This window comes from Urocitellus parryii, chromosome 1 (genome assembly GCF_045843805.1).
Source record: "Urocitellus parryii isolate mUroPar1 chromosome 1, mUroPar1.hap1, whole genome shotgun sequence".
NCBI lineage: Eukaryota > Metazoa > Chordata > Mammalia > Rodentia > Sciuridae > Urocitellus > Urocitellus parryii.
Window position 1 is genome coordinate 133,012,110 of NC_135531.1, and position 18,233 is coordinate 133,030,342.

At 39.3% G+C, this 18,233-nt stretch overlaps 1 protein-coding gene across 1 annotated transcript; it reads left to right on the forward strand.

The window, feature by feature from the left end:
• Positions 1-2,644: 2,644 nt before the first annotated feature.
• LOC113176238 (interferon-gamma-inducible GTPase 10-like) lies at positions 2,645-8,915 on the forward strand. The gene is made up of 2 exons (XM_026380684.2): positions 2,645-2,819; positions 5,685-8,915. Exon 2 carries the CDS (start codon positions 5,705-5,707, stop codon positions 6,977-6,979), a length of 1,275 nt encoding a protein of 424 aa, XP_026236469.1. The 5' UTR covers positions 2,645-2,819; positions 5,685-5,704; the 3' UTR covers positions 6,980-8,915.
• Positions 8,916-18,233: the final 9,318 nt, after the last annotated feature.

Here is an 18,233-nt window from a genome sequence, read left to right on the forward strand (position 1 = left end):
CTGCCAGGTCATAAGAAGTTAAGAGATGACCCTGCTCACATCACATTGGGTAAGAAGTCCTCCAGAATGTGAAGAAGAAAGGAAGCTGTTTACCTAGAGCCTTCTTGGATCTTGTGAGATTCATTGGGCCCAGTTCCAAACCATTTCCAGAACTAGTTAAGAAAGAATGACCTCAAGAGAAGAACCTAACCTTAGATGAAGATTCACAAAGTGTGCTCTAAAATACAGTGGGAAACTTTGCATCCCTCTTGTGAACTCTGTTCAGATGCTAACCTAAATTCCTCCCTCTGTGCTTGGAAAGAAGTCACCTCTACTCAGGTCTAATAAGATCTTCATATCCAGAGGCAGCAGCTATCTGGTTTCCAATAAAGAGTTCTGCTTGGTAGATGCCCTATGAGTGTCTGTCCCATATCTATTCTCACCCATATGTTGTGAAAAAGGGTTATTTTTTTATCAGAAGGGTATAGAAGCAACAGGTCTGACTGTGGCATGGTTAGTTGCCCATTGTGAGCATCAAGCTCCAGGACCCTGAGAGCAGTGGCCACTCTAGACCAGAGGAGAAGGAGCCAGGGGCTGGGTCTCAGTTGGGAACTATCTGAAAATGGGCAATGGGGTCATTAGTAGAGTAGGATCTCTCTCTTCAGTTGTTTATGTGAGTTCTACATTGTGTTCTTGAGTATAAGTTCATAGGTGAGGCTCCTAAATATATTTAGTTGTTCCTGGAGAGCAGGGTAGATATTAAATAAAATAATGTATGTTCATAATGTTCCTCATGATCTCACTTTAATCCACTCTTCTTGGCCCTCTGGCCTCCACTCCAAGTATATTATTCTAATCTCCTTCTCTCAAGTGTCTTGCAAACCCTCAATTGTGATATCAGCTCTTTATGGTATGTTATGTTTAAATGTCCACAGATTGGTGTAAAAAAGAAAAATGTTAAGGTCTGTAAACAAGTCAGGATGGCGCCTGGCATTTTGCCACATGCCAGGCGCCATCCAGACTTGTTTACGAACCCTAACATTTCTCTGGCAAAATGTCAGGCGCCATCCTGACTAGTTTACAGACCTTAACAGGAAAAAGAAAAAAAACAGTATTTCAGGCAGGAAGCACCATTGGATGTGTTTATGTGTGAAAGTCTGACTCCATTGGGGATGGGTGTCATCACACCACAATTCAAGTCATTTACTATATCTACATAGGTAAGTGCTCTGTTCTGCCAATAAGAAGCTAGTATTTTCATTTTTCTATGAAGGAATAGTAAGTAGAAGATTTTGAAAATATAATTTTCAAAAATCATATTTAGATTTTCTAACACAGAACTCATTCTGCCACTGCATATATATTTCACATGGAAAATTCCTGTCTCCCCAACTAGGATGTAGAGAAAACAATTTTCTCTTCTTTTTTCCAGAGCCAATGGCCATAGTGTGGACCCTAGATCTCAAATACATTCATCTACTCATGGCATAATTCACCCCTGATGACCATACACACTGAGGACATGGTGCCTAAGGCATACTGTGGGGCCTCACTTCCCTTCCTGAAGCAAGCAGTTGGCTCCCTGACCCCTCAGGTTAGATGCAAGGCCTATGCTTCACCTAGAGCACAGACTGCAGGGAAGGCTCAGGGAAACCTCAGTGGTTACTCAGTAACCTCTGCCTGATGTTAATTATATTTCCATTTACCATTAGAAAAAATATGTCCTTGCTTAGCTGTAAAATGATTAGGGTTGTTCCTTCTGCTTTTATTGAATGTAGAAAGGGTGAAAAACCAATGCTGCTGACCTGGTGAAGGAGTGGACCTTCTTTGAACTTTGAAGACTGCTCCTAAGTAAGCCCTTGACAGCTGGTTTGTTTGGTACTTCTGCCTAGGGATGTCTCTTGGGTTTGCAGTTCCTCTAAGAGAAGGGGAACAGAGATCTGTAGCTCCTGAGTGTTTCCCAAGCCTACATCTAACAATCCACAGCTGCAAACTTGTCTGATGTAACTGCAATTCACAAAGCAGCATCTGCCAAACAGGCTTTGGCTCAGGTTCCCTCCCCCTCCCCCTCCCTTTCCCTCTCTCCTTCTCCCTTGTGCTATCTCACTACATTTTTCCAGAACCTCTCTGAGTCGTTTGAATCATTCATGTGTAACCAAATATCTGACCTTCACAGATGAGGTGCCATGGCCTCTCATACCCAGGTGTTGGTAATATGGCCAGTCAACTATCAGCACTTCTAGATGAAAAAAAGCACAAGCAGAAAAACACAATGTTAGAGTTCTCTTTTCTGCTGGAAAATACTTCTGCCTCTCTCCCTGGAAATTTTGGGAACTTGCTCACAGGTATCCTCCCTGTTCCCAGTGCTTTCCTTCCCCTGGTGAGTCCAATTCTCAGTGACCTCCCAGAAGTCATGAGGAATCTACCTCTCCCAGACCCAAATCTCTCTCAGTCCTCTTCTTATCCTCTGACCACCCTGAAGTCCCAAAATGTTTTCTTTTCCTGGAAGTGCTTAGGCTGGCAAGAAAGGATATAAAGTTGAACTGGTTTCAGTTTCTAATTTAGAAATTCATTATCTAAATCAGCCAGTTCCCTCCTGACCAGATGTGCAGGAGCCACATGCTGCTGTGGTTCTTTCCTTCTGCTTCCACACTGGGCTCATTACGCTAGATAGAACAGAGACTTGCCTCACCTCTTGCTTTCTGTGCTGACTCCAGAACACAGTGTGTGTTCTAGGAGAGGACAGCTCTGTGCTTGTATTAGTTGCCGTGCTGTGGGCTCCACAGTCTCAGCATTTTCTGCTGTTCCTGTGGATTTATTTGATGCCAGAAATCTCTTTGGTGAGTAAGAAATCCTTTTGGATTTTCAGTGGCTGGGGTCTGGTTTTGTTCTTGGAGGGCTGAGGGCAGGTCTTTCTGGTAGAGGCAGAAAGCCAGGTAATCATCTTTACATGACAAAGAACATGTGTCTGAAGGATGGCTTTATTGTTGAAAATATGAGAAAATTTGGACTAAGCAGAACATTTCCTATATGTCTCCCATAGGAAACTACAGCATTCATTGCAAAATATCTGGGTTTTCTGAATGTAGCATTTCATTGCCATAAAACTATTTTTCAATTCTGAGTTTTTCATAATTGGTAGCAATTTTAACAATATTTCTCCGTTGGCACATAAATAAAATCTATCTGTTGAGGATCAGATGATCCTGCCCCATAGTAGATAGTACTTTTGCCTATTTTCACATTCTTGCAAATATACTTGAAGGTAAATATGTCTGTTTGTTAAGAGTACTTTTGCCTATTTTCACATTCTTGCAAATATACTTGAAGATAAATATGTCTGTTTATTAAGATTCTCAAAGAACTCTACTAATTATGATACCTGCCTCATTACTTCATAAATAATTACCAATAAAATCCTTAACACATGTTCACTTTGAGAGTTGATTTTTTTTTTCTTCTTTAAAAATCTCCCCTGGAAGGACCTGTGGAATATGGGGAACCCTCAGCACACTCTGCAGGACAATGCTTCTGTTCATCCCTGAGCCAACACTATGTTAGATAATTTTTTAATTCTCAGTTTCCTGATATAAGCCTCCTCATTTTTACAATGAATTAAGAAATGGCCCAACCAATCAAACAGCAGTATTTTCTGTAGTTGTTTTTGTTTGGCCAAATGTCTATGTTTCAAAGTTATGCTTTATTTTATAGGGAAAATTCAAGCTTCTGTTTACTTCCTGGGCCATGTAGCATCATGTGTTCTAAATCACTCAAAACTCATGCATTAAATGAGGTAAACCAACATTAGTTAAGCTACCAGGATACAGACTTATGTGTTTATCTCTTTTATGGAACATTGGAGTGCAGGACACTTGTCTGTCCATTTGCCTTGCCCTCATGATAAAATCTGCCCCAATTTTCTGCAGGGCTTGGGAAATCAAGCCTGTTTGGAAGTCTTCTTTGCTCACTAAAATGCAGGCCTGAGTAAGTTTTCTGCAGACTAGAAATCTGCTGTGCTATGCATTGTGGTTTGGGGAAAAGCGGAAATTGTCAACCAATTTGATGTCATTAAAATTTACCACAAACTTAACTGGTTAAAATAACACAATTTTGGCTCAGGCCCTGAGAGACAGTGTACAGCAGTGAACAGAAGAAATAGATGGAGCCAGTATCTAGAGTTAACCGAGGTGTCCATCAATGAATGAATGGATAATGAAAATGTGCATATATAAAATAGAATTAGCCAGCCATAAAAAAAAAGAATGAAATCTTGTCATTTGCAGCAACATGGATGAGACTGGTGCACATTATGTTAGATGAAATAAGCCAGAAACTTAAAACATTTATCTCACAGAAGCAGAAAATAGAATAATTGTGACCAGAAGCTAGGAATAGGAGAGAGGAGGGAAGAGCAGTCAGCTTTCTATTACTGTGACAAAATACCAGGATAATCAACTTATAAGGAGAAAAGTTCTATTTTGGCTCATGGTTTCAGATTCCAGTCCATGGTCATTTGACTCTGTGGCTTTGAGCCTGTGGCATGACAGCCTATACTGGCAAGGAGTGTGTGGTACAACAATGTGCTCACTTCTGATGGTGATATCCAGGAAGCAAAGGGAAATAAGAGGGGTCAGGATCCCAATATCTCCTTTAATGGCATGCCCCCCAGTGATACTACTTTCTTATACTAGGAAGTAATATAGGTAATAGGTTATAACCCCTCCCAATAGTTCCACAGGTTGGGGATAAGCCTTCAACACATGGGCCTTTGAGGGACATTCAAGATCCAAACTGCAGCAGGAGGATGGAGAAGAGCTGGGTTATGGCTACAAAAATTCAATCAGAAGAATTCAGTTCTAATGTTTGATAGCACAGAAGAGTGACTAGAGTTAATAATTTATTATATATTTGAAAATAGCTAGAAGAGAGAATTTTGAATGATATAATTTTAAGGTGATGGATATGCTAATTACCCTGATTTGATTATATATGTTGCATATATGTATGGAAATATCACACTGTACTTCATGAATATACAGTAATTATGTATCAGTTTTTAAAAAAACAAGGTTATTCTCTTCTAATTCTGGAGATGAGAGATCCTAAATTAACAATAAGTTGCTAAAATCAATGTATCAGCAGGCTCCTTCTCATTGTTCTAGCAAACAGTCCATTTCCTTGTCTTCTCAAGCATCTATGGGTCAACTGCATTCCTTGAATCCACTTGAATCTTTATGGAATTTTACTTCAACCTCTGCCTCCATCATCTCATTTATTTCTTCTTTGTTCTTCTGGCCTTACTAATCGAAGGATTTTTGTGATATTGAGTTCACCTGGATAATACAGAATATTTGTCCCTACTGAAGATCCTTAATTTAATTACATCAGAAAAGTTCCTTTTATTCTGTAACATATTATGCTCATAGGTTCTGGAATTTAGGAGGTAGACATCTTTATGTACTCTTATTCAGTCTACCACACTGTCCTGACTCCTTGGACATAGAAATCAATTGCATAGAGAATAGGTACTCTCCTATATGGTGAAAATTAAGTCCATCAGGCAAATTAAATTAGTTATAATAAAATGAATCGGTGTGAAGCAATGAAAGTGGCCCAAAGAGATTATTGTGTTTCTTAGCTAATCCTGTGTTTCTGTTTGGGTACTCCATTCTTATTACTTCTTCCTTCTGTATCCTTTCCCCCAGACCTTCCACAGTTAACTATCATGGATCAGTACATCTTAGCCTTCCTGAAGAATTCATCGATAAAGAATTTTCAGCATTTGGCTAACGACTTTATGCCTCACTACTCCACATTAATTAGTAAGGTAGGAGGCATCCTCTCTCCAGAAACCCTCAGTAATATTCAAAAAGACCTTCAGGAAGGGAAGCTAAATGATGCAGTGGACAAGATTCAAGAATCACTTGCTGCAGCAGAAAATTGTATTCTGGAGGTGGCTGTAATAGGGGAGTCTGGGACTGGCAAGTCCAGTTTCATCAATGCCCTGCGAGGGGTTAGTTCTGAAGAGGAGGGAGCAGCTAACACTGGAGTTGTAGAGACCACCATGGAGAAGACCCCCTATCAACATCCAAAATATCCCAAGGTGACCTTCTGGGACCTGCCTGGAACGGGGACTCCCAATTTCCTTCCAGACACTTATCTAGAAACTGTGGGATTTACTAGCTATGACTTCTTTATCATCATTTCCTCCTCCCGATTCAGCTTCAATGATGCTCTCCTGGCTCAGAAAATCAAAGAGGAGGGGAAGAAGTTTTACTTTGTTAGAACCAAAGTGGACAATGATTTATATAATGAAGAAGTAACCAAACCGAAGTCCTTCAAAAGGGAGAGAGTCCTTCAGCAGATTCGAGACAACTGTCTGGCTAATCTCAGTAACATTGGAGTACCTGAACCATGCATCTTCCTAGTCTCTAATTTTAACTTGGATAATTTTGATTTCCCAATACTACAGGAGACTCTGCTGAAGGATCTCCCTGCTCACAAGCGTCATATCTTTGCACTTCTGTTGCCCACTTTTTCTGATGCTTCTATTGAAATAAAGAGAGATTTTCTCAAGGAGAAGATCTGGTTGGATGCTGTGAAGTCAGCATCTTTGGCCTTTGTCCCCTTCATGCCCATTATCTATGGCTTTGATTTGCCTGAACAAGAGAAGTGCTTGAAGGTTTACCGAAAACATTTTGGTCTTGATGATATGTCAATTGAAGAAATTGCTGAAAAGTTGGGCACTTCTATACAGGGCATCAAGACATACATCAAGTCCTTGGATTTCTGGCAACTTGTGAAGGATGATAGTATAGCAGCAAAGGCGAGGAGCTGTGCTGAGTGCTGCTGTTCAGTGAATGGAGGTGCCATATCTGCTGTCTTCCAACTTCTAAAAGTCTACTTTTTACATTTGAAATTCCTTGATACTGTGGCTAATGATGCTAAAATTCTCTTGCATAAGACTTTAAAAAGGGCTGGGGATGTGGCTCAGCGGTAGTGCGTGTGGCCCGGGTTCGATCCTCAGCACCACATACAAAGATGTTGTGTCTGCCGATAACTATAAAATAAATTTTTAAAAAAAGACTTTAAAAATTCAAGTCTGAGAGGATGAAACAGAAGTAGCACTGAGGTAGGAGAAATTTCTAAAAATAATTAAATAGGCACAAAGGAGACATAAAGAAAGAAAAATAAATTTTAATTCAGAAGTTCCACATACATTTCTGGGCCTATCACTACCCAAGCCAGTATCTTTCAAACAGCCAGATCTGCTCCTCCAAAAATCCTGGGAAACATGTAAATCTACCTTTTTCACTGTTAATTACCCACCCCAACAAATAGATTAAGTAAAGAGAAATATGATATTTTGAGAGACCTGTAATTTAGAGGGACTTTCCACCTCTGTTGACAAGATAATAAAGACTACATCAGCCCAAGGATCCTGAGATTGACCAGACTACCATAAAACATCTTGAGATCACCAGACTGATATCATTTCTACAAATCTTTTTATACCTACCTCTCATCAAGTTTCCTTTAAAAGAAGAGTCAGGAAGTGAAATTGTAACATCATATCATGTGACACTCAGATGTGACACATGTGACAACAGGAGAAAGAAGTAGAAGAAATGAAGGATTCTAGGCCAGAATGATCCTACTTAGAAGACACTTTCAGATATAACCATTGTTACATGTGTGTAGTTTATTTAACACTAATATGTACATAGTGGACAAACTTAAGTCCTTATTTGAAACATCTAGTCTTTCTAGATGTTTAGAAGTGCACAAAGTATGTTAAAAGTAGAGGTAGTAAATAAAACATTTTGTTATATATCTTTTTTAAAAAAATTCATGAGGAAATAACTGTCTTTTGGAAATGGAATGATCAAAACACTTCTCTGAACAGTACATATTATATCTTTGCTGGTTCAGAGAGGAAGAAGGAAAAGAAAATATAAAGGGCTTTATACCAGTGTATTTTCTGTGAAGCAGAATTGACCATTGTCCCTTATACTTGTGGGTTTTGTTTTACTATTCTGTGTAAATAGTGTATATAAAGGACAAATGAGTCCTAATTTACATCTAGTCTATCTAGATGCTAAAGAGGTTGCCAGTGTATGACAAAAGTAGAGTTAGTAAACTAACACACCGAGTACATGTTGTTAAATTCATAGGAAAGACTGTAATTAAAACCACTTAGAAAGTGAAATTTGTTAAAAGTCATCTCTAAGCATTACAGATGCATATACTGACCCATTGGTTGATAAGACTAGAAGGGGAAGGGTTCTAGGCCAGAATGTTAACTGTTTGGAAGACATTTTCAAATTCTAGCCTTTAAAAAAAGGGGTGTGGGGGGGGGAGTTTTGCTTCAAAGTATAGCCTTTGTTAAGTAAGTGTTGCAGTTTATTAAGTGCTACTGTATGTATAGTTGGAAACTTAAGTCCTTGTTGGGAACATCTAGTGTTTCTAGATGTTGAAAAGTGCACAACACATGGGAAAAATAGAGAGCTAAAGTAATGCCCTTTAAGTATGTTTTGTTACTACTTAGGAATGGTTGCCATTTAGGAGAATGGAATTGTTGAACTTGATGTCTTGGAGGGTAGGTTGAAGATTCACTGGGTCCAGGGTAGGGGAAGGAGAAAATATGCATAGAGAAGCAATGGGTGCCCTTTAGATTAGTTCAGATTGTCTAGCCATTGTTATATGTGCATTTTAGTTAATCTTGCTGGGTATTAAAGGATAAGTCCTAATGCCCAAAGTTTGTTAACAATAGCAAAATAATCCCTTTATAAATGTCCTTTTGTTAGTTAGCTTTTAGAAAGAACCGTCTTCTGTGACCCTTGTTAATCCAGCTCTTGGAGCTAGGGATAGTCCTGAATTTAGTCACTGGAGTGGTGAAGAGGGAGAAGAGGAAGGGGGAGGGGAAGTGCTCTTTGCTAAAGTCTCCATATTTGGAAGACAGGTTTATAGATTATAACCATATATCTATATGTACATTTTTGGTAAATTGTGTTTTTGTGCACAAAGTTCATACTTCATTTCACAATATTTAAGCTTTCCTAGATGCTTGAGGTGACAGTGAATCATAAAAAGTAGTGCTAGTGAATTAGCCAACTTGTAAATATCTTTTTGTTATAATTGATAGAAAAGATGCATCTTGGACATGGAATTGTTTTATCTCTGGGCATTGTGTATCAGGACTTGTTCATTAGGCTGGCAGCAGAGGGGCACAGGGAGACACACAGAAAGATGGAAGCAAGTGCTCAAAAGATTTACATTTTGATGTGAGCCACTGGTGTGTGTGCATCTTCTGGCTGTACTATAGGAATATTTTAATTCACTAGGAACTTTTGCTAATATTTTAGTAGTAGAAATCTGTTAATGATTAACAAGCTTGGTGTATTCTGTTGCTGTTTCATTTTACATTGAGCATTAAGGGAATGAATTGTTTTAGTTGTAACTCTGCCAATATGTCTATCTAGAGGCCTGTTGCCATTTCTGTCTTCAGTGAAATTTTTGTCCCCAAGAAAGGATAACAGATTGAGTTGGTGTATTCTTGGTTATCAAAAAATACTCATGTAGCTTCAGGATTTTGAATTGGTGAATATTCATGATGTGTGGAAAAGCATAATACACACCACAAAATGGGATATTGTGTATATATGCACACAACCTAGAGGGACACGTCCAACTAAGCTTCTTGTGACTGGATGACTTTGTTCTTTGCTTGTGTTTTTTTTTCCCCCTGTAATGTACAATTTACTTTTAAAAAATAAAAATTATTTTAAAAAAAATCTGTTCAGTGAAAAAAGGCCCTTGCTCATGACCTCACACAGATGTTTTGGGCATAGCCTGTTTTCTACTTTCATTTATTTTTTTAAATTATGACAGTAAGATTATTAAAAGAAAGTGACCATGACACTTGGAGTGACCAAGAGATCTTTATTGCAATTATTTATGATTAACAGGGAAGGGAGAGAGAGAGAGAGAGAGAGAGAGAGAGAGAGAGAGAGAGAGAGAGAGAGAGAGAAGGGAAAGAGAGAAGAAAGAGAGAGAAAAGTGAGAGGAAGGGTGGGAGAGAGAAGAAAGAGGGGAGAGGGCTGAGAAAGTGTGAGAGAGAGAAGAAAGAGAGAGTAAGAGAGGGAGGCCCAGCAAGAAAGAATTTTTATAGCCAAAATCTAATGGGGTCTTTGGGTCTGCAAGCTGCCTTGTTGACATACAGTGATTGGATCATACAGTAGTTGCTAAGGGTGTCATCTTCTGCCCTCAGGAAGACTGGGAAGGGACTAGATGTGGGTTTACCTTGCACCAGACAGGTGGGGGTCCAGTGTTCAGCCTTGAGTGGGGTTGAGTGTTCAGACTTGAGGCAAACAAGTGATAAGAAACCAGATGGGTGAGGGTGAGGGCCGAGTGTTCAGCCCATCCTGCAGCTAACATTTGTTCAGCCTGCTCCACAACTAACAGATTCTATTTGCTTTCTCTTAATCTCAACATATTGTAAAGTAGTTCACATTTGTATTTTTGGCTCAGACAAAAGGGTTTGTAACAATCAATAATTATACATCTTCTCAATAACCTTCGCATTAAAATAAGGGAAGATATATAAATATGGGAATTTGATTAAAGAAATAGTAAAAAGTTTGTGGTGGGAAAATGTAGCAAGACAAGGAGGAACTTGAGAAAGAATTATAGAAATGGTCTGTATGTCACATATGTAGGTCATGGTTTTTATATCTGGGGACTTTCCAGCAAAGGATTTATTAAGATTCTGGTGAACAGGACACAGTGAGGGGCAGGTTATATCAAGTAGGAACTTGGGAATAAAGGGAGAGATATTGAGTCTCCACGGAAACCCTCATGAACCACTGAAATGCAGAAAGCACCCAGGACAATTGCAACTTCTAAATGAAGCAGCCCATGCCCTTGGCCAACATCTTTGACCCATGCCCTTGTCTGAAAAAGGTACCTGAGGGCAATAAGCAAGTGCAGGGGAAACTGGCATGAAATTGTGTAGCTCTGATATTGCTGGTTACCTTGACGAGTTCTGATTGACTGAATGTTGAAGTATAATACCAGAGAAGCACGCAGAGGCAAGTATTGGATAGAAAGTAAGAAGCTTTATTTAAAGGAGAGTAAAATAGATTCCCCCCTGGGAGGAAGATGAGGACCCTAAGGCAGAATCCGTGGGATGAGGAAGTCCCATCCCTTTTATACATTTAAAGTTTTCTTTGTTCATTTGCATTCTCTCTTTTCTCGTTCATTTCCCCCCATCCTGAATTTGTGACTGGGAGATGCCAGTGGGGTGGCCAAAAGGTGGGAAATAGGTGGATTGGAGGGGCCAAGGTGGAGTGATCCAAGGAGGAAGGAGGCCCAGGGTACATAAACAGCACCTGTCACCTTAGGAGTGGCTTCATTAACAACCCATTGGGAGGGGTAGTGTAGGCCAGGCTCTGGGGATATTAACATTTCCATCTCCCAGGGGTGGTGGTTTCCAACTTCCCAGACCCAAACCATTTTCTCCTTTTCTCTATCTGACCCCAGATTGCCTATCTACACTGACTGCTTGTCTTTAATTCTGGCTTCAGCTCTGATCTAGTTTCACCTCTATTCCAACACCCAGCAACCACACCACATCAACAGATTGCTGTCTCTCCCTCTAGAGATACCCTGCATGGGAGAAAAAGAAAGGGAAGTTATTGTACAGTTGCCAAAACAGTAGAAATGAGTCCCCAAGAATTGCTGTTGCATGTGTACTCCCTTGGATGTGTACTCCTTACTTTACTGCAAAAGGCCTCTCTCTCTTGAGATCACCCCTCCCCCTATTTTCCCCTTGAATGTGTTAATAAACATCTATCTCTGTTTCTGACTGGTGCATGTTGAAATTCATCTTGTCACATTCTGCCAAGAATCCCTCTGGCTCTGAGTCAAGTTCCCCCTTCTTTCAGGGAATACTTTAGTCCCTTTTTGGAGACATCTCTTCTCCCATGACAGTATGAGAAAGAGAAGATGAATTATAGAGGGAGTCTGGAAAGCAAAGATGAATTGAACTGGCATAAGAAGGACAATTGTGTGTGTTTTCTTTCTGCTTATATTCTTTAAGTCAAACCTCTGAAGTAAACCAGCAAAAGTCAACAACACCTGCCTCAATTCTTGGAGAATCATTCCTACTGTTGCAGCAACTGTACATATAATCTTCTTTTCTTTTTTTCTCCCATCACAGGTAAAAATAAATACTATTTGTAGTAAAAGTTCAACATGCAGGAGACTGTCCTTCAGATTCACCATTATGCTGGAAGTTGTCCTCTAAGAAGTGAAGGGCACTTGATAAACCCAGCCTAATTTCATTTTAAGATTGGGAGCCATCTCATCATGAAAAGTTCATTTATGTTTTACTGTAAAATATTAAGATTTTTATTTGGCCTGACCATACTTTGATGTTTTAAAAACTTACTTTGGATTCCTGCCCATGCTTTGGACTTACCTGTGCCCAGTTCTCCCTGACCAAATAACAACCCTCCCTGAAATCCCAGGTGCTCCTCATTAATTCTCTGAGTTTGCTCACTACCTTGAGATGTTAAGCCATGTAGATCATTACCTGCTATCTGCCCTTGTATTTCACTTGCCAGAACCCGTCAGCTATAAGTTCCCAAGACACTCACCTTTGTAACTTTTTGTTATAAAAACTTCCCCTGCTCTTAAACCAGACACTGTCCTCTGGCCCTGCATTTGGGTGAGACAATCACTGATCGACTCTCTTGTGTACACAAAATAAGCTTGGTTTAATTTGGTTTAAAATTGGAGTTGTTGGTCTTTTTTGTGTGTCATGGGTTCAACACACTGACATATAGAGGGGCAGAGTAGTCCACAATCAACCTGAACTCTCCCTGTTCCCCTACTTTATGGGACAGTCCCCTGAGTGAAAGAAGTCAATTTTTGCCATGGGTGATTGTGGGGACAACTGCATGGAGTACTGCATACATGGCACACATTAAGGGCATCTGAGAGGTAGGCCACTCCCCTCATGCTAGACATGTAAGCAGCAGATCACTTAGGCACAGCCCTGGGCATGAGGGCATGTGTTGCAGTTCCTGTACTTGCTCCATGGCCCACTCCTCGATTGGTCACTGCAAGGACACTTAGCAGAAATTGCATTGGTGGCTGCCTGTAATCTGCTTAGCTACTGCCTGAGTATATATACATGGTAACTGTGCAATAAAATCAGACCTGCTTCCTGCTTGGTCTCCAGAGGTCTTGATTAGTGACTCTGAAGCCACACTCTCCTCTACCCTGTTCCATGGGCCTCCTCACTGGACAAGAGAGCACCCACACATCTGAGAACTAGATCTCTAACCATCAGTCCCTTTGTCACCCACCCTCATCCACAGTGTATTATTGGCTCTGGGAGAAATGAAGAAAGAAGGGACTATCATCATACCTATAGCCTAGATGGGAAGACAGGAATTTTCCATATGAAATGTCTATGTGGTGGAAGAGTGGGTTCAATGTCAGAAAAACAGGAAACACAATTTATGTGAATATCACCTAAGAAAAGTAATTATTTCTTATCCTCAGAACAGAGTACCTGTCTATTGAAAGAGAATAAATTTCACACTTTATTAAGTGGGAAACTCCCAAGGTTTGACTCATGATAAAATTCACACAAGTATAAATACCAATCTACATACAAAAGCATACACACATAAATCAGTGCTATACACCTGAAATCACTTTTTTTGTTGATTAGTTCATCAGTTGGTTAAACCTTTGGGTTGAAATTTTAACATCACTTATACAATGAGGAAGTGACATCACATCTGGGAATTTGTGATAGCAGTGGATAGTGAGATGAGAAGAGTAAACCAGAGTACAACTCAGAAGGTGCCAAGGAGAGTGGCTTAAAGGAAATTATAAAGAACACTGTGCCCCTCCATTATTTTGCTGAAGATCTACCTTTTCATGCACCCCAAATGACTATATACTTACAAGATTCACATGCACACACTTACATTCAGAAACACAATGTGAAACTCATATAATAACCAGGGTCAGAGATGCTACATAGGTTTTTTTCCAATGACCTTACTGCCCATTTGCAAGGGGAAACTGATGATACACAGGTCTTGGAAATCAGGATTAGGTCCTTATTCCCCTGGTGTTGAAGATTAAACACTCAAGAAATAGTAAGGCAAGTATAGAAAGTGAGTTTTATTTAAGAGACATAGATAGACTTCTCCAGAGAGAAGACAGGACTCAGAGTGTGTGCCCACAGAAATAGGTGTATCTTGCTTTTTTATAGACACCACTTTCTCTTTATTTTCTGCATAATGCCCAAATGGAAGGAAAGAGTAGCCTCAGGAGATAATCATTTGTGTCAGAAAGCAGGATCCTTCCCCCTACCAGAGAGTCATTAGCAGCTTATTAGCCCCAATATTTCTGATGCTATCATTCATTATCTACACTAATTACCTGTCCTTTGCATCTGTCTCACTGAGACCATTCTTCTTTGATCTGGAGTGGTCAATACACTCAGGGGGCTAGAACCTGATGCCCAGTTTTGCCTTCACTGTCCCAAAATTGAAGCTACTGTTTCTAAGTCTTTCTGGGAACAAAATGAGTATCATTAGTACAGAGGGTGAGAACAGACCTGTAATGATCGGTTCTCAGATCATTGGGGCACCTACCAAGGGGAAACCAGCACAGATGTCACCACTGGAGGTAAAACTCCCACCAGAACCCTGCAGAGGCAGCTTCTTTCCAAGCACAGAGGGAGCAATCCAGGGTTTAAATTGGACAGAGACCACATATGGGACACAAAGGTGCCCACAGCCCTTTGGATCACACTTTATTAAGTGAGAAATTCACAAGGTCCAGGCAGGCAGGTCAAATTAATTCTCTTTTGAGTGGATAGACTCCTGTCACCTTGCTCCCCACCTGGAGGAGCCTCTAACCCCATGTGGTGTGGACAAGATTTTCCCTTAATCACTAGAGAACTGGCAATGCTGGAGTGCTTGAAGAGGGGGTTCTAGGAACAGGCCTTCATATAAGCAATTGTCAGACCATGGCTAGGGACCTGGAGTGAAGAGAATGGGAACAGGATAAAACTAGGCTGTCCTGAGCTCTCAGACTGGGTGTTGCCACCTGAGTCCTAGCAGAGTTTGTCTAGAAAAAAACTCTTTCAATTAGAGTTAGCTACACAAACACTAGCTAAAGAGTCAATCAATGTGTTAATTTCTTTGTCCTACAAATGTTTACTCAGCTCTTTGGTTAGCATTTGAGCTCTGTTACATAGAATAATGAATCTAGATTCCTCTCTTTCTCTCTCTCTCCCTGCACAAAGTCAAATCAAAATGGATCACAGACTTAGGAATTAGGAAACTTTGCAACATCTACAAGAAAACAAAGGGTCAACATTTCATTAACTTTCTCAACAAGATTCATAAAGTTCAGGAAACAAAACCAAGAATCAATAAGTAGAATGCCATCAACTTAGAAATTTCTGCACAGCAAGGAAAACAAAACTGTGACAGAGAGCCTACAGAATGAGAGAAAATCTTTATTACCTGCTCCTCTGACAAACAATCTAATCAATAAATGGGTAAAAGAACTAAACAGACATTACTCAAAATAAGAAACACAATAGCCAACAAACATATTTTAAAAATTCAACCTCTTTATCAATCAGGGAAATTCAAATCAAAACTACACTAAGATTTCATCTCACTTCAGTCAGAATGGTAATTATCAAGAACACTTGTATATTGTTGGTAGGATTGCAAATTAGTAAAACCACTCTGGAAAGCAGTATGGAAAAATCCTCAAAAAACTAGAAATGGAACAACCATATGACCCATATATCCCACTCCTTGGTATTTATCCAACAGAACTAAAATCAGCATACCATAGGGATACAGACACATCAATGATTATAGTAGCACAATTCACAGTAGCCAAATTATAGAATCAGCCCAGAGGATGATTAATAGATGAATGGATTCAGAAAATGTGGCATATATACACAATGGAGTTTTACTCAGCGATATGGAATAATAAAATTATGGGGTCTAGGGTTGTGGCTCAGCAGTAGAGCACTCACCTAGCATGTGTGAGGCCCTGGGTTCAATCCTCCTGGGTTCAATAAAATAAAGATATTGTATCCACCTACAACTAAAAAAAAAAAAAAGAATAATGAAATTATGATATTTGCTGGTAAATTGGTGGAACTGGAGAACATCATGCTAAGTAAAGTAAGCCAGATTCAGAAACTTAAAAGGGCTGGGGATATAGTTTAGTTGCCTCACATGAACAAGGCCTGCGGTTCAATCCCTAGCACCACAAAAAAAAAAAAAAAGAAAGAAAGTTAAGAGTAGAATGTTGGGCTCAGGCTGTAACTCAGTGGCAGAGCACTTGTCTAGCATGTGTGATGCACTAGATTCATTCTTATTACCACATAAAAATAGACAAAATAAAGGCATGCTATTGACCTACAATTACAAAAAAAAATTGAAGAATGTTTTCTCTCATATGTGAAAGGTAGAGCAAAATAAGAGAAAGAAGGAGGAAATGTGATATCATAAGGATATAGGGAAGATCAGTGGAGAAGAAGAAAGAGACCCAGAGAAAGGAAGGAGGGACTAAAAATGGAAGAAATGTGGAATAAATTTAACTAAAACACATTATGTGCACATATAAATATACCACAGAGAATTTCACCTTTAAATACATGTAGAAAGCACCAATCAAAAGTAAATCAGTGAGAGAAATAAAAAAATAAGTAGAGGATGAAGAATGCAATCAGTTCAACAACTAATGGGCCTGAACACACTAGCCATTTTAACTTTATTTAACTTTATTGTCACTGCACATTTATGGTCAGAACATAGCTCAATTTGTCTTATTTCTTCAGATTTAATTTAAGACTCTGGCTAGGGATATAGCTCAATCAGTACAGTGCTTGCCTTGCATGCACAAGGCCCTGGGTTCAATCCCCAGCACCAGAAAAAAGAGTTAAGAATTGATTCACTGTTACCTCAGGCTCTAAAAAGCTTAGATGTTGTGAAATGAAGTATGAACTTTGTGCATAAAAACACAATTTACCAAAAAATGCACATATAGATATATGGTTATAATCTAAAACTGTCTTCCAAATATGAAGACATTAGCAAAGAGCACTTCCCCTCCCCCTTCCTCTTCTCCCTCTTTACCATTCCAATGTCTAAATTCAAGACTACTCCTAGCTCCAAGAGGTGGATTAACAAGGGTCATTAACAAGGGTCATTCTCAGAAGACAGTTCTTCCTAAAAACTAACAACAGGATATTTACATAGGGACAACAAACTTTGGGCATTAGGATTTATCCTTTAATACCCAGCAAGATTAACTGAAATGCACATATAATAATAGCTAGACAATCTGAACTAATCTAAAGGGCACCGATTGCTTCTCTATGCATACTTTCTCCTTCTCCCACCCCCTACCCAGTGAACCTTCAGCCTACCCTCCAAGACATCAAGTTCAAGAATTCCATTACCCTAAGTGGCAACCATTCATATGTAGTAACAAAAACATACTTAAAGGGCATTATTTTAGCTCTCTATTTTTCCCATGTGTTGTGCACTTTTCAACATCTAGAAACACTAGATGTTCCCAACAAGAACTTAAGTTTCCAACTATACATACAGTAGCACTGAATAAACTGCAACACTTACTTAACAAAGGCTATACTTTGAAGCAAAATTCCCCCCAACTCCTTTTTTTAAAGGCTAGAATTTGAAAATGTCTTCCAAACAGTAATATTCTGGCCTAGAACCCTTCTCTTTCTAGTCTTATCAACCAATGGGTCAGTATATGCATCTGTAATGCTTAGAGATGACTTTTAACAATTTCACTCCCTAGGTTGTTTTAAGAACAGTCTTTCCTATGAATTTAACACAACATGTACTTGGTGTGTTAGTTTACTAACTCTGCTTTTGCCATACACTGGCAACCTCTTTAACATCTATATAGACTAGGTGTAAAATAGGACTCATTTGTCCTTTATATACACTATTTACACAGAATAGTAAAACAAAACCCACAGATATAAAGAACAATGGCCAATTCTGCTTCACAGAAAATACACCTGTATAAAGCCCTTTATATTTCATAAAAAGTAGTGCTAGTGAATTAGCCAACTTGTAAATATCTTTTTGTTATAATTGATAGAAAAGATGCATCTTGGACATGGAATTGCTTTATCTCTGGGCATTGTTTATCAG